Genomic DNA, 27,565 nt, shown 5'->3' with positions numbered 1-27,565 from the left:
ATACATACACACGCACGCGCACACACATGCACGGAGTCACACATTCACCCCGACATTCACATACATACATACACACGCGCGCACGCACGCACGCACGCTCATGCATGTACACTCAAACATGCACACATACCACGCAGCCACACATGCACGAACACACATACAAACGTACGCGCACACGCACAGGCGTACACATGTACGAACGCACACGCAAGCACACGTATACACACAGACACGTTCGTACGCGCCCGCGCACGCACCTAAACACACCCGTGCTTATGTACGCACGAACGCAGTTATAAACGTGAAAAATAAATATAGCTTTGATCTTGTTCAGCGGTTAGCTAGGCGTACTGTTCATATTTGTCTCTTATATGAGATTTACAGACAGGGGAAGCTGCTGTATTTGAGGCGCGGGTTTTTCGGGTAGAGAATATAGTCCTTATCGTTATTGTCATGGCCATGGCCTCGAAGGTGGGGGAGGTAGGAGAAGGTGGCCGGTGCCCCCTGAAATTTGGATGATAAAAAATGTATACAATTATCAAATGCAAATAGGAAAATTTTGAAAGTTGATGTAAGTAAATTAATGTCAATGTAAATATAAATGCCGATGAATAATAGAAAATAAACCATTCAGCCTAATCCATGCATGATGCCTACATGTGGTTTATTTTCTTGAACCCGTAACGTTAAGTGGTCCCTAACCCGTAACGTTGAAAGATGGTAATGTTAACTCCGTTTTCCTCTTGATCATCCCCCCCACATACACACATGTGCAGGTAACGGGAGAACCTGATAAGAAAGGTCGCTTTGCTCTGATTTAATGGTCAGAATTCACTAGAGAATGCCATATAAATTTCAACTTTGGCTAAATAATTTGTCTTCCAACAAAACTTTCTCGAAAATATATAATTCATCACCTAGCTCCCTGCTATATTATTAGACCCCATGCACCTGCTACGCCTTTCCACTTTAACCAATACCCCATCCTGCCCCCATCCCACCGACATTCTTTATTCGAAGCATTCACCACACGTGTAAAATCATGGCAATAATGTAAGGTAATTAATGCTCTATTTAGAGAAAGATTCATTACGATATCCCGTATATACCAACAAGTTTATTTTAACATGATTATTTGTTGAATATTGTTCGGTTTATAGTAGAATACATTGATCTTAACTCGGTTCTAATCTTCCTCCTAGGTACACGCGGCTGACAGACGAACCTTCTACAATGTGCTAGTCTTCTCTGCGATCGTGGCGCCCCCCTGCGGACCTTCACCGACAACAGCAACGACTTGTCCATAATGTTATACTTATTCTTAGACTTAGTTCATATCAATAGTCAGTCAATCGTATATTTGTTCATACCAATAGTCAGTCAATCGTACATTTGTTCATATCAATAGTCAGTCAATCGTATATTAGTTCATATCAATAGTCAGTCAATCGTATATTTGTTCATATCAATAGTCAGTCAATCGTATATTTGTTCATACCAATAGTCAGTCAAGCATATTATTCGTTGATGCATTCTTTTCATAATTCGCATAACTTCGCAAAGCTAGACTTAGTGTTTAGCATATAACTGTGTGTTCAGGTGTCATGACGTTCAAGAGTCGAGAGAAGAATAAGAAAATGCAAGAAATAGCTAGATTTAGCATAACATTTGTAATTACTCAACTTTAAATCATTTAAAACGTAAATTTCGTTAGAAAATAAAAGCTTTATTTACAAAATAATAGCATTTATTATTTGCATATAACTCCTCGGTCTATCTAACTATCTCTCTGTCTAGCCTACTCCGCCACGTCTATCTCTCTCTCCCTTCTCGCGCGCGTGTCTCTCGCCAGACTCGTACACAGCTTTCCAGCGCACGCTGTCACTCTCCGCTCGTCCTCACTGCATGACACTCGCTTCTCTCCCTTCTTGTGTCACACTCATCTCACTCAGAGCTTAGTCTAGCAACTATTAACACCATGAGAGCGTTATATTTCTAGAGCCTACCTAGTTATTCTAAGCTAACGCTAACCTATGCTGCCCCAATGCAGGCTCTCCTTCTTAATCCTAACTCTCCCCCTCCCCTCTCCCGCCCCACCACCTTGACCCTCCTTCCCCCCTGCCCCTATCCCACCGACCTTCCCCCCCTCCCTGTGCCCACTCCACCCTCCCCCTCCCCTTCACGTACCCCCTGTTACACTCACGTCATGTCTCGCGCGATCTTCTGCCAATCATCCATTCTGAAACAAACTAACTACCTAGAAAAATTTATCTACATTCCACACATCATTTGCAAATACACGCTACAAAAAATAATGTTAACATGAAACGAATCAATTTGCTTCAAATCTACGACCGATTGGTCACAGTGAATCACTTCACTAATGGCCAACAACTGCATCTAGTGGCGAGTTTGCGTGCAAATTATAACTACCAATATTTACGCTGACATTTGTGCTTGCAAATTACGCTAGGTCCCTACTTACAACAATATAGAGTTGAATTTGAAGCGAGTGAATTGGCCGGCTAACATTTATAAAAAATGTTAAATGCAACACAATTCCTATTCTTTGTCATATAATGTCTAGTCAAAATAACTTTCGACAATTGAAAGCTACTGATGTTCTAAAACGCAACTCATGAAAACAGTACTCTGCGACTTCGATTAACAACGATGCCAGATCGGTAACAAACATTTGTCACTATTAACGTAGATGCCAATCATGCACATAACAGTCCTCGCTCTCTACGATTTCAATGCACTCACGCCTCCCGTAGCGTGATGAGTGTCTATAGTCTTCACAAATGTCCTTTTAACTGATGATTTGGTGTGCTCATTAGCTCGGCGTGTGTGACCGTGGTCGGGGCAGTTGTCAAGCTCTCTCAGCAGAAGTGAGTTATGTAAGTCCTGTTCCTTGTCCTAGCGTCCTGGCTCCATGATTCCTTGTTCCCGCGTTTCCTGCCCTCCTGTCTTCTTAAACAACAGTAAGGACGAAAAGTGTAAATGATATGAGTGCGAGGATTATTACATAGTGTAAGATATACTGGGATAATGGCTTAATATCACACAATATTCTCGAAAAATGGCCTAATATCCTTCCGGTATATTCAAAAAATCTCGTATCAATACTACAATTGTTTTTCTAAACATCCCCCAAATCTTCTTCTAAATATCTCGAGTTAATTGTCAACCGTAATGTCTTTATAACGACATATTATTTGTGCGAAAAAGCGCAATAGCAGAATATGTCATATTATATAAAATTTATTAAAAAAATGTAAAAAACAAATACTGTAATTTAAAAAAATTTATACAGAAAAAGACAAACTCATCCTTACAAATCCTTAATATTTGAGGAAATTAATATTTAATATCCAGAATTTTTCTAAATATCCAGAATTTTTCTAAATATCCCGAAAACTTCTAAATATCTAAAAAGATATCCGGATATTTGTATCTAAGCCTAACTGTATAGGTGATTAAGTTAACGAGTAACCTGTTAGGAGGCATTATAACGGATCATATCAGTCAACTCATTTATGGATATTTCATATAATTTACATTTCTATTAGGACTGTCATCGATGTATCGTGATGTATTTGCATGCGATATCGATATCAAAAAGAATTCCAGAATAGCGACCCGATACAGTAAAATATTATTAGTAAAAAACCGTTTTGCTGTAGTGTTGTTACCTTACACCTCATATAGGTTATTCTGCTGAAATATGAGAGGAAATTCTCTACTGCAGGTGGTGTTTTTAACCTGGGGAGCGAGAGTTTGGTGCCTGACAATGCCAACATATTAGTTTCTCTTTACACTATAACTATACAAAGCATAGAAGCATAGCGCTGCTTCGGAGGAGACATATTGTGACCTAACTTCCTAAGATGGACTACCGACTAGTGGTGCTGTATCTTTAGTTTATGGATGAGCTAGCTTTACTGAGCTTCCTGGTGGATTGAGTAGACGTGGAGTCATTCTGTCACATTCTGTTCGTTCTATTTCATTTTATTCACGTTGCAATATAAATATATAGGTTTAACTCTTTAGGTGTGTTCTTTCTTTTTAGTTGCTTAAACTAGGCGTTGCATTCCTAGCAGGGAAAACATTGGTCCCATGCAATGTAGCGTCAAGTGTACTAATTTAAGTTCAAAATTACAGCAAAAGCTACCATACATGCCAGAAAGGAATTGAAACATTATATTTATACTATACGAATCGGATCGAAATATCGGAAAACACCATTTTGATAATAGAATCAAAATATTTTCATATTAATGACAGCTCTAACTTCTTATGTCCGATCCCAACTATAACAGTTCAGACAGACCAAATTAATTTATTAAAACTATAAAATAGAAAATTTTGATAATGACAAAAAATCTCCATCCACTCTGTCTCTCTTTTTCTCTCTCTCTCTCTCTCTCTCTCTCTCTCTCTCTCTCTCTCTCTCTCTCTCTTTCTATCTAGACACACACGCACATGCATGAATGCACGTACGCATACATGCATGCACACACGCACACATATGTATACACCAGCTATTCCTCACCCTCTATCAAACACTCTCACTATATGCTGCTCTTTACTCTGATACATGCCCACAAGACACGCTCTTCTCTAAGACATGGACAGAAACTACTCACTGTGTATTGCTGGTCTAAATGATAAGCATGCATGGTGTTTGAATGGAGGAAAAAACATCTTGCTCCAATACCAGCCTCATGACTCAACACTCTGGCACCAATTATCCCTCTTCCATCTGAAAACAGATACCTTCAAAGTGACAGACCATGTATAGTTGGTTGAAATTGGTGAAAATTGTTAAGTTTGGTTCTGCCAACCAGATAATGTCTTATATTGATCACTGAATTTAACACAAGCACGTTTATATCTATACATACTGCAATTGACTGAATTAGATTTGCTTGTGCTGTAATAACTAAAAAAAAAAACTAAAAAAAAAACTGTAAAGACTAAAGTTACCTATGATCAGACATTTCTCTTCATTGTTGAAGTCATCATCTTGGTTGTTGCCCACATCGTCATCATAGTCTATTTCTTCTTCTTCTTCTTTTTCTTCGTTGTCGTCAGCGGCGTTTCCTTCTTCTTTTTCATTTTTTTCATTCTTTTTGTTAATCTTCTTCTTCTTCTTCTTCTTCTCCATCTTCCTTGGGTCACTAGCAGATATTTAGCTGGAGCAAGATATTTACCGTCTTTGATGTGGATTATCTAGTAGAGCAGCACTCCTTTAGCTATGTTTCTCCTTCCCTCCAATTTTGTTATGGTCAATGCTGTGTTCAGTCCATCTCCACTATATTAGGCATCTTCACCGTAACCCTGGTACGGGAGGCTAAACAGGTGCTATACCTTGCCTAAGGACAACCTGTAGCTAGGGGCGGCAGAGGAAGCTTATCTCCTCACTAGTGACAAAGTCACTCCCTTCTCCAAGCAAACTGGGATAAAATGCGTTGCTCATGGGCACAAGAGAAGTGATCAAGGTGGAATCAGACTGTTCAGCCTGAAGTCATGAGCACCACACACTTGGCCACTGCTCTTCCCAGGTGGTTCTTGCACGGCGATGACGCTGTCTCCATAACTAGTTAACGTCTCGTAGGTGCCAAAGTCCCCGGCGCGCGAAACTCAAACTAAACCGCGCAACCGCATTTTCCGCACGGTTAACAACATATAGACACAAACACCTGAGTATATTGTTGCCACATTATGTGTGAGGAGAGCCCTGCGCGCGCCCGGCTGCGACATGCGTACGTTTGCGCGTGCGGCCGGGGATGATTGCGCACGCCAGAACGGCCCGCCCCCGTAAGCGCGCAGACTCGCGGAGCCGAGCAACAGCCCACACGAGTCGCGTGAGTGCGACGCCATGGGAGTGACCAACTCTCTCCAAATTTAGTCCCAAAACATGGCAGCATGTATAAGATTGTAGATTGTATTGAAGTACGTAGATTGTACATATATAACCGTTATATATCACACACGTATTTATATATATCCGTACACTGTATATACCCTTGTAGCTACGCACGCCCTACGTATCGCGCTCGCCCTAGCGTCGACGACGTCATTCAACCTATGCGATTGTGCCAGGGTAAACCTGCGAGCCGGACACCCCAACCCTAACTCCCACGCTCTTGGGAGGGGGGAGGTGTGATTTCCCATGCTCTGACCAGCCAAGGTGTTGTCTCACCCCCCTGGCACATGCGAACGTAAACCGATCCTGACCCACCCTCTGAACTTGATTCCTAAAGGGAGGAAGTCCGCGATGGTGACTGTCGTCTGAGGCCACGCGCTGGTGATTGACACGATGCTGCTAGCCCTCTATTAATGCTTAATGTAGAGGCGGTGCCCGCATCCGAGGCTGGTGCGTCACTACCTAAGGTACAGAGTTGCTATTATCTACGTATGGCAACATATTAGCCAGCGAGCCGTGCAGTCGTGATTTGCACGGTCAGTTTTGAAACTGCCCGGCCAAAAATGTGTAGCACTACCTAAATGTGTACACGGCCTAAAATATTTAGTCTAGCTGTGTAGTGTGTACATTGTAAAAATTGCACTCCCAAATATTTTTTCTGCACTCCACAATACTCATTCCTGGCTAATACCCTGACGTATGGTTATACGCTGCTGGCCATACTGTAGTAGGGGGCCAGTGCATCACTACATATCTGTGCACGTACTCCTACCCGAATCCTGCTACATATACGTGTACCAAAGAGACAGTATATGGAGTGAGGGTTGCGACAGATGGCGTATACCCGGGGGTACGAATCCGCACGTGCAGCGGCTGTGCAAAGCGTACGTTTGCACGTACAGCCTAGGAGAAGATGTAGGTGTGATGCAGCAGCACTGGTATGGCCGCATTGGCTATACACTGCTTCCTTCTGTTTGGGACACCTGGTGTTACTTTGCTGGAGAAAGATGCTGGTGTTCGAGGCTTCTTGGTTATTAATTATCTTCTATATATAGCAGTACTTCTTTGACTGTGTCTCTCCTTCCCAGCAGTGTTGTATTTATTATGCGTATTCCGGTGTTGAATTACGTGACAACAATATCAGCTTAGCTCCGACTGCGACGAACAAGTACCAGCACACCCCACTACTGTGTGCCCATCTCTGCTGTCTACCGTTGTACCAAGATGTCTCTCCAGTTGTATTCCTTATAGTAGCACCCGTCACATGTGAGATTGTCTGTACATGGCGCAGCCTGTAAATCACAGAAGTGGATTAGTAAAGAGCGTAGCTTATCGTCCCGACTTACACATGCCGCTTCCCGTTATCGCTGCTTCTCTCTTGCACTCTCAGTTTTCTCTTATTCATGCCCTACCTCCCTGTTCTCTAACTCCCTTTTTTCGCTGTATCAATCTCTGCTACCTCTCTTTCATCTACTTTATCATGCTCCATCTCCCTCTGTATTTCTGCCTTCTGCTTGTCTTTCTCTCTCTCTCGCTCTCCGTTTCTCTCTCTCTCTCTCTCTCTCCCTCTCTCTGTTTCTATCTCTCTCACTCTCGCTGTTTCTCTTGTGCTTTCTCTTCTCTCTCAACTTTATGTGTCTACACATAATGTGTGTACTTGTTGGTCGATAAAGAAGTGTCAGCTGTTATTTTACACAACTTAATGCTAATCACAGTCAATAGAACTTCACTCTTCAGACACACTGCGGAGTGCGGGTTAAGGAAAGTCTCATCTTGAATTTCCATGTGTCACCAAGGTTCAGTAACGTCCCCGCTTAAAACCCTAGCATACAGGTCACCAGCAGCTGAATAACCAGCACAAAGTGTCAAACCTCGGTGAGCCTCGTCATCATGGCCGCATCACGTCAAGTGACAAGTCCCCTGCGTTATTATCCACGTAACCGTGGGCTACGCAGTAAACTATCCAGATCTAGCTCTAGTACTATAGCCCGCGGATCGCTGCCGCAGGCTATAGTACTAGAGCTAATCCAGATCCAGATATGCTATTAGTATTACTAATGCTAACTTATTACTAATAACCAACTAATATCATAGGACTATGGAGAAAGCTTACCTCGTAACTATGGAATGTTTAAAGTATCTCCATTTTTCATACCGAGTATAATACAGCTAGTAATTGGTCAAAACAATTATTACATTCACTGAAACATAACGAAATTGACGCCATTTTAGAAAGTTGTAAAAGCGCCATCTCTAGGTTCATAAATAAACTATATATGCATTTTTAGTCACAACTTTCACCTTCACCAAAGCCCAAAATGAGGATATATTCCTACGGCTATAATTTACAGTCACTCTGTTTTCCCTATCCCACTCTCTCGCCTTCTCTTTTCTTGTTTTCTTATGACAAAATGCAAATGTTTCGTAAGGGTACAACACAGGAAGAAGGAGGAGTGATATAGAAAGGAGAGAAGGGAGATGGAGGAGGGAGGTAGAGAGGAGAGACGGGAGAGGGAGGGAAAGGTAAAGAGTAGGGAGAGGGAGGAGTGAGGTAGAGAGGAGAGAAGGGAGAGGGAGGAGTGAGGTAGATAGTAGGGAGAGAGAGGGGTGAGGTAGAGAGAAGGTGGGAGAGCTGGGAGGAGGAGAGAGCAGTACTTTATTTGCGCAATAAATGATGTTCTTTTGTCGGCTAGTGTCGACGTGTCTAGCATATCTATCTGCAGCTTACGAAGTCCCAGCCGACGCCACCGCGGTGAAAGTGAGAATTAGAGAAAGAGAGAAGGCGAGAGCGACTGAAAGATAGATAAAGAGAGAGAGAACGCGTGCGAAAGAGAGGACGAGTGAGAGAGAGAGATATAGGTGAAGCGAGAGAGGCAGAGACAGATGGAGGGGCGATGGTGAGAGCGCGCGTGAGAGCGAGATGACGGAGAGAAGAGGGGCTGAGAAAGAGAGAGAAAGAGAGAGAGGGAGGGCGAGAGCGAAAGATAGATAGAGGCAGGACAAGAGCGAGAGGCAGAGACACAGAGCGCGGGCGATGGTGAGAGCGTGCGCGCGAGAGAGGCAGAGACACAGAGCGCGGGCGATGGTGAGAGCGTGCGCGCGAGAGAGGCAGAGACATTTTCATCGAAGACTTGGGATAGGGTCAGTCAGATAACCAGCAAGGAAGATTTTATTATTTTAGACCAAAAATTTAAACTTCCAGGACATTAGACATAAATTAATGACTTTTAGGGGCGGTGGGGACCCTGTATATATATATATATATATATATATGTATATACATACAGGGTCCCCACAGCCCTTAAACGTCCTTGAATATATATACATATATACTACAGGTAATAATACAGATGAACAAAATTGTCTTATTATATTACAGAATACACCTAGATTTTATTCCGGCATTATCAGAAACTCGTAGAAAAGGTACACATCGGATCTATAATTTTTGAGGATGTATGGCAAAAATATTTTCTCTGATACTTTTTGGATCTAAGAGTATTGATATCGGTTTTAGAATGGGAAAAATGTCGCAGAAAATGCAGCCATTACGAGAGAATGTTGAAATGGTAAGAATTGAAACCTCATTCATGCACATCTTGGGTAACATTATAGTAAGCAAGAGAACCTATCAATAACACAACGATGAATCCGATCGACGAACGTTTAGATTTGGAATCCAGTTTATTTTTTGAAATTTTTCATTAATTAATTAAATTTCTTAAATTTTACTTAATGCCAACTCGCGCGTAGCAAATTGAACATTATACACCCCACCACACAAACCTCATTGTCAGCACCACCGCACAATAATGACACAGCTCCCATACACTGGTCGCGTCAACTATATAGCTGTGCTAAAGACATGGTTTGTGGTATTTCACCTGCTCGCCGCACTTGTGTGTAGCTCGTACATAGGGTACGCTGAAAACTAGCGACTGTGCAGACTTACTTCTGACGACACAAATTGGAATGCATTCTGAAAAACCGGCCCGAAAATCAACACGTGCCCCCCCCAAACAAAATGCAATTGCATATAATTATAACGGAGCCATAATAACATAAAGCCAATCTATAAAACACTAGTGCATCCCCGATTTCCCCAGCAGTCGAAAGCCAATATACATGTAGGAGAGACGATAAAAAACAACCAACAAGTCGATAATAGATTTACCAGACTAAAGCAGCGACAATTTCCTTAAGCAGTTCACGGCAATTCAACAACGTAACAATTGTCGAAGCGCTTTTGCTGATACCAGGTCGCACGAGTGAGATACTCGCTTTTAAATGTACGGCAGACAGCGTCAGAAATCTCCCATGTTATAGCTATTAGTTCAACTTTACAGCACTTCACTGTACACCAATGAGATTTAGTAATTTACAATATTTGCTCTCACATTCGCGGCATCATACAGAATTTCTTGAGTGGTAACGTAGCACAATTTACACGGCTCCCCTCTTTTCACATACCAGACTGACGTTTTAAGGTTACTCTGTGGTATAACATGGCATGATGACTTACAGCCGTACTGCGACATAATGCTACAATGCATCGTAATGCTACGCCGCAACACAACACCGCTGCGACGCCATGCTGTGATGTAATGTTACGCTGTGTCATAATGCTATGCTATGATGTAACACTATTCCGTGACATAATGCTACACTGTGACGTACTGACATGCTGTGACATAACGCTACTCTATGACATGATACCATGCTGTGATATAATGCTATGCTGCATACTGTTCTTTCTTGACAAACATTTGTCACTCTGACGTGGCTTTGTCTGTCCACCTTGCTTTCCCTCTCTACTGGACACAATGATATGCGTGGATTGCTTGCACTGTCTGTAAGCGTGACGTACATATTGTGACCTTCATGCAGCACTCACGCTCATTCTTGTAGCTAACAGAGGATGCATAATTGGGAGAGATTTTGCAATACATGATTACATACAAGTTTCAATCTCTAAAGCCGCTCCATTAGTTTTACACACAACAAGCACGTGAAGGATGATACAAGGGTGTGGTCTCCATCTCCTTTTAAATGCACAATCTCTTTTCGAAGATGGAAGACTCAATATTCAAGTTACTCGCTGTGAGAGTGAAAATGCCGATTTCCTAACATTCTGAACATCTAAAATAGTCACCCATGTGCACCAATACACAAGGAGGGGATTTTGCCTCGGAACTACACGTCGTTCTTGTACATCGTGTATGATATTACAGTATTTCTTCAAAAAACTTTGAAAAAGTTTTTAAAAAAAGTACTTTGCATAATCTATATCTAGCAGGTGTATTACTCATTCTAGCCTAAAACTAACCGTGTAATAGAAGTTCTAAACTCGTGATAAAATAGCAGTTAACTTTTTACAATGCTTGACACGAAATCCTGTGCTTAATACACTCATGAATCATGCCACCAATGTTAAACACCGAACACAAACGTACCTCCTCTATGAGGCTATACGCTTCACGATTTACTCACTCAGAAAGAAACCAATGCTTTTTTAGCACATAAAGTCAATTCAATTCAGGTGATAGACATAACGTGCTAATTGTGGTACATTCGGTCTGCATGGTTCCCAGCGCACGGGTTGATGGTGATTCCAATATTCCTAAGCACTTGCAATGGAGCACGCCACCTAGTGGATAAAATCGGAATCACACAGGTCAAGTATCGCTCCTCCACAGCTTTATTGTCTTGTCGTTTTCCAGAGCAGCAGAGGCAATGATGTTTTCTGTTGGATGGCAGGATGTGCACAGAACGACATCTACAAACGAGAGAGATAAAATAAATAATAAATAAAAATAACACAAATACATTCATTTCATTGTTCATTCACGATTGATGACCGATAACGTACTCGATTTCTCAAAAATCGAGAGCAATTCTATACAATTAACTAGTGCAACACGGAAACAAGATTCAATGATTATTCTTGACAGGCTTCTTCATAACAGAATATATAAAGATGCTTAAATCAAAGTTGCGTACCTGTATGCCCTTCGAGCTTTTGTACAACCTCCTTTGTTTGCAGATTCCAAATGTAGACCATATTGTCCTCCGATCCAGAAACTATCCACTACAAAATGCGAGCAAGTATATTCAGCTGGTGCTGTCATGTATCGTAATTATTAAGAAAATACAATTCCAGATATTGCACTTCTGACATGATATTAGTTAAAATTACAAAGCAGCCCTGTATCAACTTTAGGTAGTTATACATAAAGGGAATTAATAGGATGTATGGCGGACACCCAAAAAATTAACACGACTCTTACCTTTCCTCCTGTCACTGAGAAGTTGGCGAATATACAATACTTCTCATTCTTGTGTCCACTGTATGTTTTCAAACACTGAAACGTGAAGGGAACAACACCGAAATTAATGCCACATGATCAATAACGGTACAACATCGTGTGATATGGGCGTGGCAATAAACCAGTTCATCTACTCTGTAACCTTAGTAAAATGTTTAATATTTAAGGCATCTGACATTAAATCACATAACTATTAGAGTTTAGTGGGTGTGGTTTTCATTTTCACTGTTTACAATCATGGCGGGAAGTTATCCGACTTCAAAAATAAGTAAAGATTTGTAGGCACCCTTAACCAAGTGCTCAGAAATAATTTGTTGCAAATTAAAATAATTTGAAATCTATATTTATCAAGAAATCTGCAAATGTGCATACAACATGATTATGGTATTGTTGTGTGGGGAAATGCCGCGAAGAGTTATATTGACAAAGTTTTTAACCTGCAGAAACGTTTTGCGCGGTTAATTCTTAACATTCGTAGACCTTCAGACGCCCGCACTAAAGAAATCTTTTCGCAGCTAGGTTTTATGACTGTTCGCCAACGTTTTTATTACCATCGATCTCTTTTAACTTACAAAATTTTACGTAAGCAGGCACCTGCCTATCTTGACGGTTTTTTTACTTTTAAACATGAAGTGAGCTCTAGACGGACGCGTAGTGTGTGTGCAGATGAAGCGCGTTTGTATCCGCCCCGTGCACGCACTGAAATGCTACGAAAACTTTTCGGTGCGCTGCGGCATCTGAATGGAATAATTTACCTCTTGACGTTCGAGATGCCCCCACCATTTCTTCTTTTAAAGTCCGTCTAAAGAAAATCTTGCCCTATCAATAGGGCCCATTGTGCTCTACTTACCCCGTACAATTTTAGTCAAAGTATTTCAACATATTGTGTATTTATTTAATATTTAACCGTTCTGTTGCTGTGAGACGGCCATGTGGAAGATAGGTCCGCGCCAATTTATTGTGTCTGTACCTAACATGTTTTACCGTCGTTAAATAAAGTTTTTACTTACTTACTTTACAACAAATAAAAGCACAAATATCAAACAAATGCAATTCCTTCTTACCTTTCCCTTGCTGTAGTCCCACAGTTTTAGTGTGCTATCCAGTGTCGCTGCTAGGATGTACTTGCCATTGGGAGAAAACTTGACAAAGGAAACCGGTGGATTGTCATCATCTATTATAAGAATCAAGCCACCAATCAGTACTGGCAAGTGCAATACAATCACTCTTCTGAGATAAGTTGCCAGGTGTACTTCCTAATATGCCGTTAAGCTTGAATTTCGATTAATGACGAGATAAAAGTCACAACATATCTACTGCAACATTGTTCAAATTACCAATCAGGGTTTTTAAACACTGCCCCGATGCGGTATCCCAGATCCGACTGAAAGAAAAAGAGATCAAAGATAATAAAACAAATTTCAATGTGAGGGTACTTCCAAGCTTACGTTGGAAACGTGTTTTTATAGGTGACTTATAAAATGAAGTTATAGAATAAAATGCAGTATCGTAAAAACATATTAATAAGACAACTAAAGTTTGGAAATTTCAGTGGGTGTTAACATCAGTCTGGAAAAGCCTATAAAAATGTTATACTGCGGTTATGAGGCTATTTGATATTGAAAAGAAAGGTTTTGGAATGTAAATTTTTTGACTGATTGATCCAATTATCCATACTAAAGAACAAAAGTAGCTAAACATACCAAAGCCCATCATAGCTGCTAGATACAATTAGTGAGCCATCCCTGTTGAAATGTACCTGTAAGGAAAAGTTCCATTTAGAATATTATTAAGTTAAAATGTAGAAGGACCACTAGACGTTTCAAAGTTTCTCATTGCTCAGAAGGTTTTTATAGGAAATAATACTCACAGCAGAAACGGGGTCAGAGTGGGCTGGTAAAGTCTTCAAACATTTGCCTGTCTTCACATCCCAGATTCGCACACTCTCGTCAAACTACAAGAGAAACCAACAATGCGCATACTAGACGTTGTACCTTGGAGTAGCTACAGTCACAGTCAGGCCAGCCATGAAATAATACATGCAACTTATTGCAACAACATTCTACCTAATTTCTTAATAGCATAGTGTGGCACAACACAATACAAATAGTCGAACAAGTTTATATATTACAGTAGTCTGACTTCAGTACTTCTGTACTCTAGTACAAGTAACACAGTAACATACGTACTGATCCAGAAACTATTAAATTTCCTTGTGGATTGAAGTTGCAGCAAAACACATAATTGCTGTGTCCTTTTAGGGTCTTCAAGCATTTACCCTATAAAGCAAAGTTACACTCTGATTAATCCAACAAGCTAGTCAACAACAATTAATTATATCCTTAAAGCTGACATAGGCCTAATTCCCATATCTTTCAGATAGTCTCAATCACAGTTTACTAGTATTACTACTATCACCACCATATCGTGATAAAACAATAACATTTTCAGTATTTTAATATTTGCTACATTTGTATTGCCTGCCCATTTGACCTGTGCTAAGTAAATAATAGAACTCAAACGTTAAAACATAAAACTACTCTCATTAGAAACAAAAAATATAGTTGAGTTTAAGACAAACATAGCAGCATCTTCTACATCTGCAATATACAGTTCTACATAGTTACAACAAACTACAGAAATGTTTAGCAGCCATATTTTCCATTATATATGCTATATAATATATATTATATATGACATATATGCTATAACATGGAATCGAATAAGCAAGTGTAAGTGGATTTGTATCATTTACACACATCCCCATCTCAAGTTATCCACGAACAGTTTATTTTCCATGTAGCTGGTTTTCGACCAACGGCTTACGTCCGGTGGCTGCAATACTCACAGTTGCCAGGTCCCAGATCTTCAGTGTTTTGTCGTCTGATGCACTGCAGAGAAATTTGCTGTCGCTTGACCAAGCAACATCCGATATACCCTATAACAAAAACACACGTTTAGTAATGACGACACACCATAACATGATTAGGGTGTCAAGTAAGATTTGGTCCCCAAAATATAAGGAAATATGAATTAATGAGGTGTGTGAGTGTGATAGAAACATCTTTAATTTGTGTGAAAAATAAGCAGGAGGAATAGCAGGTTTTCTTTTCATTATTTATTATAGATGGCCTCTCAACACTACTCATAGATATTCACCCTACACATGGACATGACTGCATGCAACTTTATATGCTCGGACTAAACAGGCAGAATAATTACAGTTAAACAGACGTCCAAATAATCTTGACTAGTCTATGCAAAATACATTGGACGTAAATTGGCAATACACTTTCTATATTCCCCGAGATTCCTCATCTATTCCTCTGCCTTTGGACTCTGGATCGTAACAATGCTGCAATCTGGCACAACAATGCTTTAAGCAGAATTAAGTAATATAGACTTGTGATGTAAATCAAACCTACAAGCTTGTGTCCAGAAATCGTCTTCTCAAACTTGCCGTCGTAGGCACCCCATATCTTAATCAATTTATCAGCAGCTGAAATAACAAACAAATATCTAACATTGATGATTGGTACACACAAACAAAATAACAAATGATGACCAACCACACCTAGCTACTTTTATATTTGTACCTTATACTTATACATGCATCAGTTGACATGCTACCTAATCAAGTATTTAACTATGTCCTAGGGTATATAATACTATATATACTCAAGCATGCACTCACATGAGCTGGCTAGCCATTGTCCATCGGGACTAAACTTGACTGCAGATACAGCCTTTGTGTGACCAGCTAGAGTGAACTTCAATGTGTAGTTGGGTTTCTGAAATTATTCGGAAGACATTATTAATTCATACCTTATAATGCACACACATGTATGCATTTGAGCAGCATGTCTCAATCACATCACATGCAATTTAATGTAACAATTATCAGATGTAATACAGTGGATGTATTTATAAGCCCGATAGCCATCTTCATCAGGGTTCATAGTAGTAAGACACACGTTGAAATAAGGACTTATAAGACACTTTCTGGAGGCCAAAAAAAGAACTTTTTTACGCGATTTCTGATAGATCACCGACTATTAAAGTACACTAATAATATTTATATACACAATTGCACAGCAGATTTAATTATTCCGTATTATATATACAACAATTCTTACTCTAAGTCGAGAACAGTTTATAAAACAATTAAAAAATAAGGACTATTAAGCACTTTTCTAAGATTTCACCAAAAATAAGTACTAATAAGGGCCCTTATTTTATTTTTGGCAAAATAAGTACTTATAAGACTTTGGAAGACCCGCTACGAACCCTGTTCATTGGTTGCTGGCAGTGTGTGTTAACATACTCACCACCTTACTGATGGCTACAGCTGAAGGTGTCGTGGGTGTCGTTGCAGAGCCGAGCATTGATGCTGGCTTGTCATCTGTCTCTTGTTTCAATGTGAGATTGCTCATTCCTCAAGGTTTCTGTACAAAACACACATGTAAGTTCCAAACGCATGTTGTATCTAGGGCATAACTGCATGGTGTAAATAACATAGATAAGTGAATATCTGCAGGTATTCTGTTGCTGTAATCTAAGTGAAGACACTCCACTGTTATCCATATTTGCAGGCTAGGGTTAGGGTTGGCTACCATCATTCATCAAACAGTTACATATTTATTTCATCCATGTTTCTAAATTTCATTAGATTATCAATTACACAATTGTATGTTTCGCATCTAGTGTGTGACTATTGAGGTGACTTTCTTTTTAAACATTATGTACTGAAGTATTAAAGACTTAAAATATATATAACTAGAGCACTCGGAGAGCGCAGACCTCGGCCAAGGCAGCTCAATTCTGTCACTGTGAAAAATTTTATTAATTAATTAATTAATTAAATAATTAATTGGATCCACCAAAATTTAATCAATTCTAAGTTACCCCATTTCTGACCTATCCTGAAAATTTTATTATTTAATTAATTGGATCCGGATCACCAGCAAAATGTAATCAATTCTAAGTTACCCCATTTCTGACCTATCCTGAAAATTTTATGACAATCCGTCCATAACTTTTTCAGTTAGGCTGTACACAAACAAACCAACGCACAAACCCACAAACCAACAAACACACGCCGGTGAAAACATAACCTCATGCCAACCCCTTGGCGAAGGTAATAATAAATAATATTTTAAACACGATTAAATTCCAATCTATTCTAAATACCTGAAGAATTAACAAATCTTTTTAATAACCAAAAATTTAGAATCCAATCTTCCATATAATTTCTAATATAGATAGCTTTTATAGCTATAGATTTCACCATAATAAGTGAAACACATACAAACCCAAATTATGCAATCTGGGGGTGGTACTGGTTTTATTTTGAACAGCATTCATGACTATTATGTTATAAAGGGCCACATTGAAGTGAGGTATTCTATGTAGTAGCATTTTGTACAAATGGCAATAATGCAGTGGTAAATTACAAGGTATTGTACAAATTTCACAATTCAAACTTTACGAATAAACTAGCAAATATCCGCGCTGCGTATCTGATATTAAACTGTGATTTCACACAATTTTTTGATATAACTTAAAGGTATACCGTTGAGTAATTGTCAGAGTGACAGATTGACGTAACCAAATAGATGAAAGGCATTTGGATTTTATGCCACTGTAAAAGACAACTGCATCATTCGTAGCAGATTACATGTTCTGAGTCTTTGTTTCAAGTAATATATCAGTTAGCGGCAAAACATTATCATCTGAACCAAGTTATACAATCTTTACGAATCCGTAGCAACCTTATGCAATCCCGTTTACGTTTCTTTCAGGTGCCCAGATATTGGGTTGACGATGATTCACATATAATATCAAATGTCTAACATGAAATACTAGTTTCTAGTTCATAATTTTAAAAATATGAAATCCCCAAATATTGACTTAAACTTATTGTTAATGTGGCAATGGCAATTAGGATTGGCAAAACAGATTACTATTACAGTTACAATTACAGATTACAGGAGCTAAGGAGGTAAGTAACAACAGTAACATTAAGATGATATCGTAAATACTACTCATAAGTCAATCATCACCTTCGAGACGACGAGGGTACTGTTAGTGTTAGTGTTACACATCGACCAATGGTTTGTATCTAGATACAACAATATAACCAAACGGAGTAGGAGTATTACAATTTACATACAACCTACTCTTTTAGGTTACATTAACTTGTAGTTGTAATAGTTGTATCTAGTTTGAATCGTTTCCATCTCATTCTATACTTGCTAGACTACTGTACACATTACAGTGCGAGTTAGCTCTAGTACTATAGCCCGCGTACAGTTGCCTCATGGCTATAGAACATTTTATGCCAGGTTTCGTAACTGCACCTGTCCCCCAATGCTTCCACGAAAAATGGCTCACAAAACGCAAAATGATCGGGCTTTTTAACACTTATTTATGTACATGGACATATCACCTAGCTTTTTGAACACTTTCCACAACTTTAAACCATGTATTTATGCATTTATTCCTCAAAGTGCTAGCACTACTTCAAGTACTTGCGTTTCGTTTTCAAATGTTGTTGTGTACATGCGTGACGTCACCCGAAATGTAAAAAAAACACATGGGCAGCTATGGGTCGTTTCGGGTTTTCCAATCGAAACGCATGCGCAGTGTAAACATGGCGGTTAAAGTGAAATTTAGGTTCGGCTCTTGAAAATTACACTGTGCACAGCGAACTGAGGTATTACTATTAGTTTTAATAACAATGCTGGAATACTATAACTTATAACGTGAAGGTTATACTTGTTACAAAACAAGGCAGAAATACTTAGATGATTATTTTATTTGAGATATACGTAATGGACGTGGATATTCGTCCGAGCATCGGACACCTGTTCGTATGAGCTATTCGTCCGAGCAGTTGTAGCGCATGCGCTGTTCATGTTGCATTACATAAATGTAATATAATGCTAGTTTAGGGAGGCGCCTACTCCCTAAACACGCCTACTCTCTAACCCTAACCCTAATCCTAACCCCAGCACTAACCCTAACACTAACTATAAAACGACTCGGTTCTCTTATTATACTCTCGGTTTCGTATATATACGCGAGTGATAGTACCAAACACTATCTATGGTGTATAACCACATACGCAACGCATGTATGCAGGGGCGTCACAGCTGTAGGGCTGCCGTAGCAAAACGCTACAGGCCCCCAGCCTAAAGGGCATAAAATAATCAAAAATCGAAAGAGTAAATAGCATTTTAGAGCGTCTAGATTTAAAAATTAAAAACTAGACCCACCTTCAAACTTCCTACCTACGGCGCTCGTGAGGTGCGCCTGCGGCATGCAACATGAACAGCGCATGCCCAACAACTGCTCAGACGAATAGCGCATACAAACAGGTGTACGATGCTCGGACGAATATCCACGTCGATACGTAATTGTTCGGCAGTTTTTGTACAGGTACAAGATTATCCAATGGCAATGGATGGATGTCAGACTGTGTATATATTCATAATAATATTGACGTTACTCGTTAGTCACACAGCCTGGTCGGGCTAAGTGTGAGTGTACTGTAGAGCGTGTACGGTGTAGTACTAGTAGTAGTAGTACTAGTAGTACTACTAGTAGTAGTAATGGGCCTACTGACTACTGAGTACTGTAGTCTGTAGGCTAGGCCTACTGACTAGTCCATTTCAACTTGCACTGTAACTGTTCACTGTTCAGATCAATTTGAGAAGCGCGGATATAATACTAATAGCATACGCGACATCACGTTATCACTAAATAAATTGAATAAACAAACGAATTTGCAAACTGCGTTATTCCTCATACTCACATAAGCTCTCAGACACCAAAACATTAATAACAAATGAATCTTCTCCTTGTTACTTGTAGTTATAGAATTTACCATCGTTTTTAGGCGTGAGTCACAGCGCCATCTATAACGATTAGGATTCAGTACACGTTGACGATATCAATTTAGACGGCCCAACTACAGTCAGATATCTATGCCTCAACTACAGTCTATAATACACACGAACGCACGCACACATGTAGTACACACACACGCACACACACACACGAGCGCGCACACACACACACACACACGCACACACACACACACACACACACATACACACACACGCACGCACGCACGCACGCGCACGCACGCGCACGCACGCACGCACGCACGCGCGCGCCCGCTCGCCCACATTTTTATCAATGTATATGTGTTATCTATGGCCCCACATCCATATATATTATATTATATTATAGATATACATATAGATGAGGGGTTACAGGGGGCGGGGGTACGGGAGAGGGGGGACGGGAGACGGGAGAGGATGGGGCGAGAGACAGGAGAAAAGAGGACGGCAAGCTGGAGGGGAAGGAGTGGGGAGGCCAGTGGGCGGGAGGATTGACAAAAAGAGAAAGACAAAAAGAGAGAGAGAGAGAGAGAGAGAGAGAGAGAGAGAGAGAGAGAGAGAGAGAAAGAGCGAGAAAGAGAGAGAGTACCGGTATATACTATAAGTAGAGAAAAATAAAAGAAATCCATAGCACGAGAAATAAATACATGAGAAAATACATTGTACAGGATTAATACATTATTACGCAAACTGTCAGAGAAACCATGGAGATACTAATTGTGACATTCAAAAAAAGAAAATGCAAAATATAAAGGATCCTGGAGGTGTTGAGGGAGGGAGGTGGGAGGAGAGGGGAGGGAGGCGAGAGGAAGACAACCTCCTGACCCCCTCCTCATATATAATAATTATATATATATATATCAGAAGTAGATAGGAATAGTAGGGAAATAGGGAATACCGGTAGTAGAATAGTTTCCTATTATCTACTTCTGATATATATATATATATGTGTGTGTGTGTGTGTGTGCGTGTGTGTGTGTGTGTGTGTGTGTGTGTGTGTGTGTGTGTGTGTGTGTGCGCGCACGTGTGTGTGCGCGTGCGTGCGTGCGTCAGTGGCGTAGCTAGGATTTTTCAGCGAGGGGGGACTGGGGGGGCCTTACATTTTCGTGGGGGGGCACAATATATAACTTTTCTTTGTATTATACTGTTCTAACGGCATTGTTTTTAATTCAATTTTTTTTATCAAGCATGAATTTTCAGAGGGGGGTACCTGAGGGGGGCACAGAAAATTTATGGGGGGCACGTGCCCCCCCCCCAGGCCTCCTCGTAGCTACGCCCCTGGCGTGCGTGCGTGCGTGCGTGCGTGTGCCTGTGTGCGTTCAGCGACTTCAGCCATGTTGAATCTGAGTGCTGTAACGAGCACACACGTTCATGCTGTCTTCGCCGATGTTTCTATAGTGTAGTGCTTGTTGATGTATTTCAACCTTGAAACATGTTACCCTGTTTAACGCGATCGAGCAGTTCTTCATATTTTCGCCACGTTGTTATTTCTGGAATAGGTAATTAATAATAGCTTCTTAAAATTAACGACGTCAGTTGAACTAGACTGTAGACAGTCGAACTCAATCAATCGGTCATGAGTCAGTCAGTGCGTGTGAAAAATAATCAAAACAATGTCAATATACTTTAGGCCTAGTGTCGTGATTAATAGGCCTAGTGAATTGTCAATGTCAATTAATAAAGCTAGATTAGTACTAGTAGATATTTCGGAGCTAGTCTAGAAGACATGACCCGGCCATTGTGTATTGTATTGTAGTCGTAGACATGAAGTAGGGTATTGTGGGACATATGTATCATTGTATGTCTTCTAGACTAGGGCCGATATTTCTTAATCTTAGAGTTTTAATATTACATGGTCAGAAACATTTAAAACATCAGAGTGGCTATATGCCGGCAGCCGGCATATATCTGACGGCTGCCGGGCACGGTCTTCGATTTCCTAAATGCCCGGCAGTTTTTAATTTTCAGCGTTATCTCAAGTAAACAAGGGTTAGGGTTAGGAACTGCCGGGCATTTAGGAAATCGAAGACCATGCCCGGCTGCCAGGCATATAGCCACAGCGTAAAAACATCGTACAAAAGTTCACCGTATTTTGGTTGTGGCCCCCTATTGAACCCTAGATTAGAATAGCATCAGATTATAAAATTTCCAGATCACTATTTATTGGTTATGACTTAGTTTATCAGTTATGTCATACGATGCATTGGTAATTACTGCATGATACATTATTATACTTGTACGTATATATTTTGAGGTGTAATGTATTCCTTCGGAGATACAGATTTTTCTGTAACCAGTGACAGTGTAACAGGCAGCGCCACTCGTAAAAGTGCTATTGTAAAATGTATAACTAATATTAATAAGCTAAAGTACTATAAATATGTATTTTTAGGTACTGTTTCGTCACAGAGTAAGAGCCAAGTGAGTCGGTTCCCAGGTGTTGTCTATGGTATCACAGCAATTGAAGAAAGCTCCAGTGAAAGGTCGAAATGTAAAGTCCTTGATACTACTGTCGCAGAACTCTCCGAGACATTTAGTTCCCTGTTAGTGGGCAAGAACGACAAGGCAGCACGATTGCACAAACTGCCATTATATTATGGACAAGTTGAAATGCCTACAAGCACCTTTGTAGCAACACGTGGGACTACTAAACTGCGCTGCTACGGAGAAACATCACAATTTAAGTATGAATGTCCGACAGCACCTAAGACAGTCGTGCCAATAATATACACTGTGCCTGGCGCAGAGGTGACTGAGAAGGAGGTGCCTGGTGTTGCAACTGAGGAAAAGGTGGAGCCCGTTCGTTCGGACGTGTCACTAGAGATGCCGCAGAGGCTGCCGGTGGAGGAGATTATCGCCAAGGGCAAGATGCCGTGCGGGATGATAAAGATTAGGCGTTCAAAAATGAACAAGCATAAACTGAAGAAGCTGAAGAAGAAGATGCGATTTGCCTACCGAAGGGTGCGTCTGTCATTACAGTTGCACTGGTATTTTTTGGATGGACCATAGAAGCAGCTCGAGAAAAGCAATTTGGTTTACTGAACATTGCGCATTCAAACTTTACGAGTTATAGCATTTCTGATGTGTCCATACCTCAGCTACCAACAAAGTCGAGGTTATGAATGATTTTAATACATATTTATTCATGTCAACAGGTGAAGCAGAAGCGAATAAAGAGAAAAGAGAAAGCCTTGCAGAAAGAACTAGCATTGGTGCTACATGTAAGTTATAAATATGCTTACGAGTGTTTATGTGATACAGCCTATTTTCTGTTATATACTGCATATTTGTGAACCATTTTCTAAACGAATATTGTCAATGTCATCAAAGGTAATTCAGCCAGAAGTGAGAAATCGCAAACAGTAGTAGCACCCCCAATTCTGCATTGCAGTAATCAAGATTATATATACACTCGGGGTTCAGAAATTCACAAATTTTATTTAAAAAAAATTCAACCTTATGGTAATAAGGATAGTTTTAATAAATTGTAACACAAGTCACTAACATGGGAAAAGATTCACTTTGAAATTATTTAACGTTTTATTATTTGCTGTATTATCACAGCCAGTTACAATGTATATTTACTTACAGGGGGCAGAGGAGTTTGATGCAGAGCAACATGTGAAATCCACACTGAACAAGTACAATGATGTCGTCTACTGGCAGAATAACCCTGTGAAGGGGAAACGGTTGCGGATGCCACCAGGCTTTCAAGTCATACCTAAGCCTCCAGTGCAGTCGTACGAGTGATGAAACGGTCAGCTCATTTACAAGTGGGGTATAATTTGAATTAAATATTTGTGAACTCGAGAAAAAATAAAAAAATGAATTAAGTTGCTATAAATTATTTTGTTTATTGTATTTTTGCAAATGCAAGCTGTACTTACACCTGTTGTGTGGGCGTGCGTGTGCATGCGTGTGTGCTGTATCTAACACACGAACACTGCGTGAACAAATTGAAACAGTTTTTTAATATTTCATTCGAATTTACAATTTTTTAATAATGCTGCTCAACAATAGTAAAACATGCCTTACATTTGTTGCCAGTTACTTCATCTATTACTAATCAGAAAATACTTTTTGTTCTAATCCAAAGTATTAATTAAGAATGTGACACTTTTGTATTATATCTGCACTTATCTGGAATGAGTTGGATTTTTTCCCGAGGTCAACTAGATATTATTGCTACCTACATTTTCGATCACTGGCGACAATGGTACCAAGTTCACTTCATCTACACAGCAATACCTCGTCACTCGGGCGCTATTTTACCCCGTTATTTGCCATGCCTTCTTAAAGAATTTCTCACTAAAAGACCTAACTGGCAGTTCACTTTCCAAAAAAACAATCGGTCTTTTGTATTCACCAGCTAAGCAGCTTCTTGGAGTTCTGATGCTTCACCATGTGTACGCTGATACTGCTGACAACCTCATCAGCGGTCTTGTTCTGCCCGTAGTAGTCGAGGAACTCCCCATCCGGATTTATGAAATACATGATGATTGTATGATCCACCTAAACACCCAAGAGAAGCCATTAGCAAGTAGTGCCACAAATTTTGCTTGCTGTTTGTGGGTTTGTTTGGACAATTTTTGTCACCATTAGAAAATCATATACAAAGCTCAAATGTTACACGTACACATATATTATAACGACACAGGAATGCACACATATCATAAGAATAGGAATGTGTAAGATGAATTCATTTGCAGGCATTACTTATATAAGTGCTTACAATGTAGTCATCGTCATCATCTCGTGGTCCTGCACTGTAATACACTCTATACGCACGGCACACCTCTTGCAGCTGTTCTTTTGACCCAGTCAAACCAAGTAGTTTTGGAGAAAACTCTGTAAAATGATGTACCGATTATACATTTCAGCAAATATAATGATACAAAAAGAATAAGGGATATGCTAATAAAGTTTATCTCAGTTAGATCCAAATTAAGTTAAAAATCGAACTGATGGATCTAACTGAGATAAACTTTATTAGCATGTGAGCCATAGAGATCCGATGAAATTATTCAATCAAATAAGGGATATGTTTTTAGTTCTTTTGTTGTGTAAAACAATATTTTCATAACTTTTAGAAACTTGTTTCTTCATCCTAATATACTAAATTCATCTACTATGATAAACAGGGGTGGGACGGTTTATTAATATATAGTTGTATTGCAATACAAATCTTGATGATATATGTATCGATACGTTTGACTATTTGTGACACACATGTCATGATCAATACTCTACTGAATAAAATTATATCATTTGGTAACATAGTTTCGTCAGAAAACAAACAAAGCATGACACAATTTGCAGTTCAATAGCAGTTGTTTACTAACTGATACTGATTTGTAAGCATTCATGATGGGTAAAGAACAAGTTAAGTATATACTTTGCTAGGTAGTTTCTCTTGAAAGTATCTCAGTATGTATCGTATCCTGATACGCGTCATATATCGCGAGTTACCTGTATCGCCCCACCTCTTATGAAAGATACAATTAACTTGCTTGTTATTACCTTCAACATATTGCTTCACAGTTGCCACATCATCCCTATCTGGATCTACTGTTATGAAAAGTGGTGTAACACCTGGTATATTCTCCATCGCCTCTGTGGAAAAACAAGGGAGTTTTATGTTAGTGAAATAGAAGAGGATGAACATTTTCTATTCCTATTGCTTACTCTTTACTTTTTCTCACCTGTCTACATCTCTATCCCTCACTCATTCGTGCATTGTCTTTTTTTCCAACTCACTTTGGAATTGTGCATTGCCATGTAAAAATATTTTTAACACCACTTCAAAACATTATAACATTTATATTACTAATTACAAACCTAAGGTTTAGATGATCAGTTTTTCCACAAAAAGAATATTATATACTTCCTGTTACCTGTCATGAGTTGCCAAATTTTCACCATTAAGAATTCTTAAATATGCACAACGCACCTATCTTATCTACCACCTCACACATCTTCTCAATCTCATCTGGACAGATATCCGGGCAATGAGTGAAGCCAAAATACAGTAACATCCACTGGCCGAGAAAGTCTTTACTGGATCGCGGCTTGCCATGGTGATCGATTAGGTTAAAATCGCCACCAAGCTTTGCCTTGCCTAGTGAACGCTTTCGCTCTTTATCTATAGCTGAAAAACAACCCATAATGCTTATTATTTCTCCCCTCCCTCTGCAATATCATCATGGCAATATCATCATGCCATTATCATCATGGGCAATATTTCTGAAGCACAGATTTGATGGATCTACCCTCTCACTCTCAGTACCAAGTGCAACTATGTAACTATAAGAAACTAAGCAACAAAGTAAATCAGGGTTCACTACACATGCCCTAAAACCATACTCTTTGACAGACAGATCTTTCCGAGCCACGTACGTGCTTAGTGGACTTACCCTCTCACTCTCCGTGTCCAGAGCGGATGTTGCCTCGTCGAGAATGAGGATTCGTGGCTTCCTCACCAGGGCACGAGCAATGGCAACCCGCTGCTTCTGGCCACCGGACAGCTGAGTGCCCTTCTCACCCACCATCGTATTGTATTGCTGAAAATGATGACAGCAGCAAGGAGATAGCGTGTTAGTTTACAGGCACGGAAGTGCAATATATTCCACACTAGATTTGCAGTGACAGTGAAGCAGCAACATGAAGCAATTCCTTTCCTCCCGCCTTCCCTATTCTATTCTTCTAAATTTATGCCCTATTGTGAACAGTTACAACTACACAACACCAAACAGGGTTGCTAGCTGAATTCTGTATTTTTTCTTCATTCTCTCATTTTATTCATCTTTGAAAATGCCGGAATCGCATAATATAATGTTTCTCGGTGACACTTCAGGTGGCGCCACTGCACGTACGTCTGGAAGAGAGACGATGAAGTCGTGTATGTTGGCGATCTTGGCTGCTTCTTCGATGACAGCCATCGGCAGCTCCTCCTCCACGCCATAATTGATGTTGCTGCGTATAGTGTTGTCGAATAGCACCGGCTCCTGACTGACAATGCTGATAATGCTGCGGAGCCAGTTGATGTTAATCGTTCGCAGGTCCTTGCCGTCAATAAGCTATGCAAGAAAAGACATAAAATGCAACCATGCACACTTCCTGTTCTTACGACTTGATCGAATTTTAATTTTTTGAAAATTAAGAATTTAATTAATATTAATATCGGATGCGGGAATTTTGGATTTTTTAGTAAATGAAATAAATCATCAATGTTAATATAATATATATATATATAGAACAAGCTTTCTAGATATCTCTTCCTGCCAAGTCTGAGGCTACTGAGACTATAGTGGTTTATCATAAGTGTAATATGTGTAAGAAAATAATTCCCTAGATGTCAGTCTAGCATAGAGGGTATAGAGGAAGAAAAAAGGCCCAAGTTT

The 27,565-nt window shown here is 39.9% G+C and overlaps 4 protein-coding genes across 4 annotated transcripts in view; 1 reads left to right on the top strand and 3 right to left on the bottom strand.

The window, feature by feature from the left end:
• Positions 1-4,530: 4,530 nt before the first annotated feature.
• On the bottom strand, positions 4,531-6,509 carry LOC106821229. Its single transcript, XM_014825941.1, has 2 exons — positions 4,990-6,509; positions 4,531-4,765 (listed from the first exon to the last, which is right to left on the bottom strand). The coding sequence occupies exons 1-2, from the start codon at positions 5,168-5,170 to the stop codon at positions 4,575-4,577; spliced, it is 372 nt and encodes a 123-aa protein (XP_014681427.1). The 5' UTR covers positions 5,171-6,509; the 3' UTR covers positions 4,531-4,574.
• A 2,783-nt stretch (positions 6,510-9,292) lies between these two features.
• LOC106821236 (WD repeat-containing protein 5) lies at positions 9,293-20,165 on the bottom strand. The gene is made up of 13 exons (XM_014825953.1): positions 20,075-20,165; positions 16,587-16,703; positions 15,953-16,049; positions 15,684-15,757; positions 15,107-15,196; positions 14,448-14,537; positions 14,129-14,212; positions 13,962-14,017; positions 13,596-13,642; positions 13,323-13,432; positions 12,220-12,294; positions 11,933-12,020; positions 9,293-11,708 (listed from the first exon to the last, which is right to left on the bottom strand). The coding sequence occupies exons 2-13, from the start codon at positions 16,689-16,691 to the stop codon at positions 11,608-11,610; spliced, it is 1,017 nt and encodes a 338-aa protein (XP_014681439.1). The 5' UTR covers positions 16,692-16,703; positions 20,075-20,165; the 3' UTR covers positions 9,293-11,607.
• A 1,341-nt stretch (positions 20,166-21,506) lies between these two features.
• LOC106821228 lies at positions 21,507-24,502 on the top strand. The gene is made up of 4 exons (XM_014825940.1): positions 21,507-21,664; positions 22,558-23,126; positions 23,321-23,386; positions 23,757-24,502. The coding sequence occupies exons 1-4, from the start codon at positions 21,598-21,600 to the stop codon at positions 23,913-23,915; spliced, it is 861 nt and encodes a 286-aa protein (XP_014681426.1). The 5' UTR covers positions 21,507-21,597; the 3' UTR covers positions 23,916-24,502.
• Positions 24,503-24,527: 25 nt separating this feature from the next.
• LOC106821218 (multidrug resistance protein 1-like) overlaps positions 24,528-27,565 on the bottom strand; it is a 23,552-nt gene continuing 20,514 nt past the window's right edge. The window contains exons 21-26 of the mRNA XM_014825926.1: positions 27,038-27,241; positions 26,579-26,725; positions 26,116-26,233; positions 25,686-25,778; positions 24,898-25,013; positions 24,528-24,677 (exon numbers count right to left, since the gene is read on the bottom strand). Coding sequence (XP_014681412.1) covers positions 24,528-24,677; positions 24,898-25,013; positions 25,686-25,778; positions 26,116-26,233; positions 26,579-26,725; positions 27,038-27,241 — 828 coding nt within the window. The remainder of the gene's footprint in view (positions 24,678-24,897; positions 25,014-25,685; positions 25,779-26,115; positions 26,234-26,578; positions 26,726-27,037; positions 27,242-27,565) is intronic.

The sequence above is a fragment of the Priapulus caudatus genome, unplaced genomic scaffold, assembly GCF_000485595.1.
Source record: "Priapulus caudatus unplaced genomic scaffold, Priapulus_caudatus-5.0.1 Scaffold64, whole genome shotgun sequence".
In the NCBI taxonomy this organism is placed as follows: domain Eukaryota; kingdom Metazoa; phylum Priapulida; class Priapulimorpha; order Priapulimorphida; family Priapulidae; genus Priapulus; species Priapulus caudatus.
Note: the sequence above shows the minus strand (reverse complement) of the source record. Positions and strands in the feature narration are given on the sequence as shown.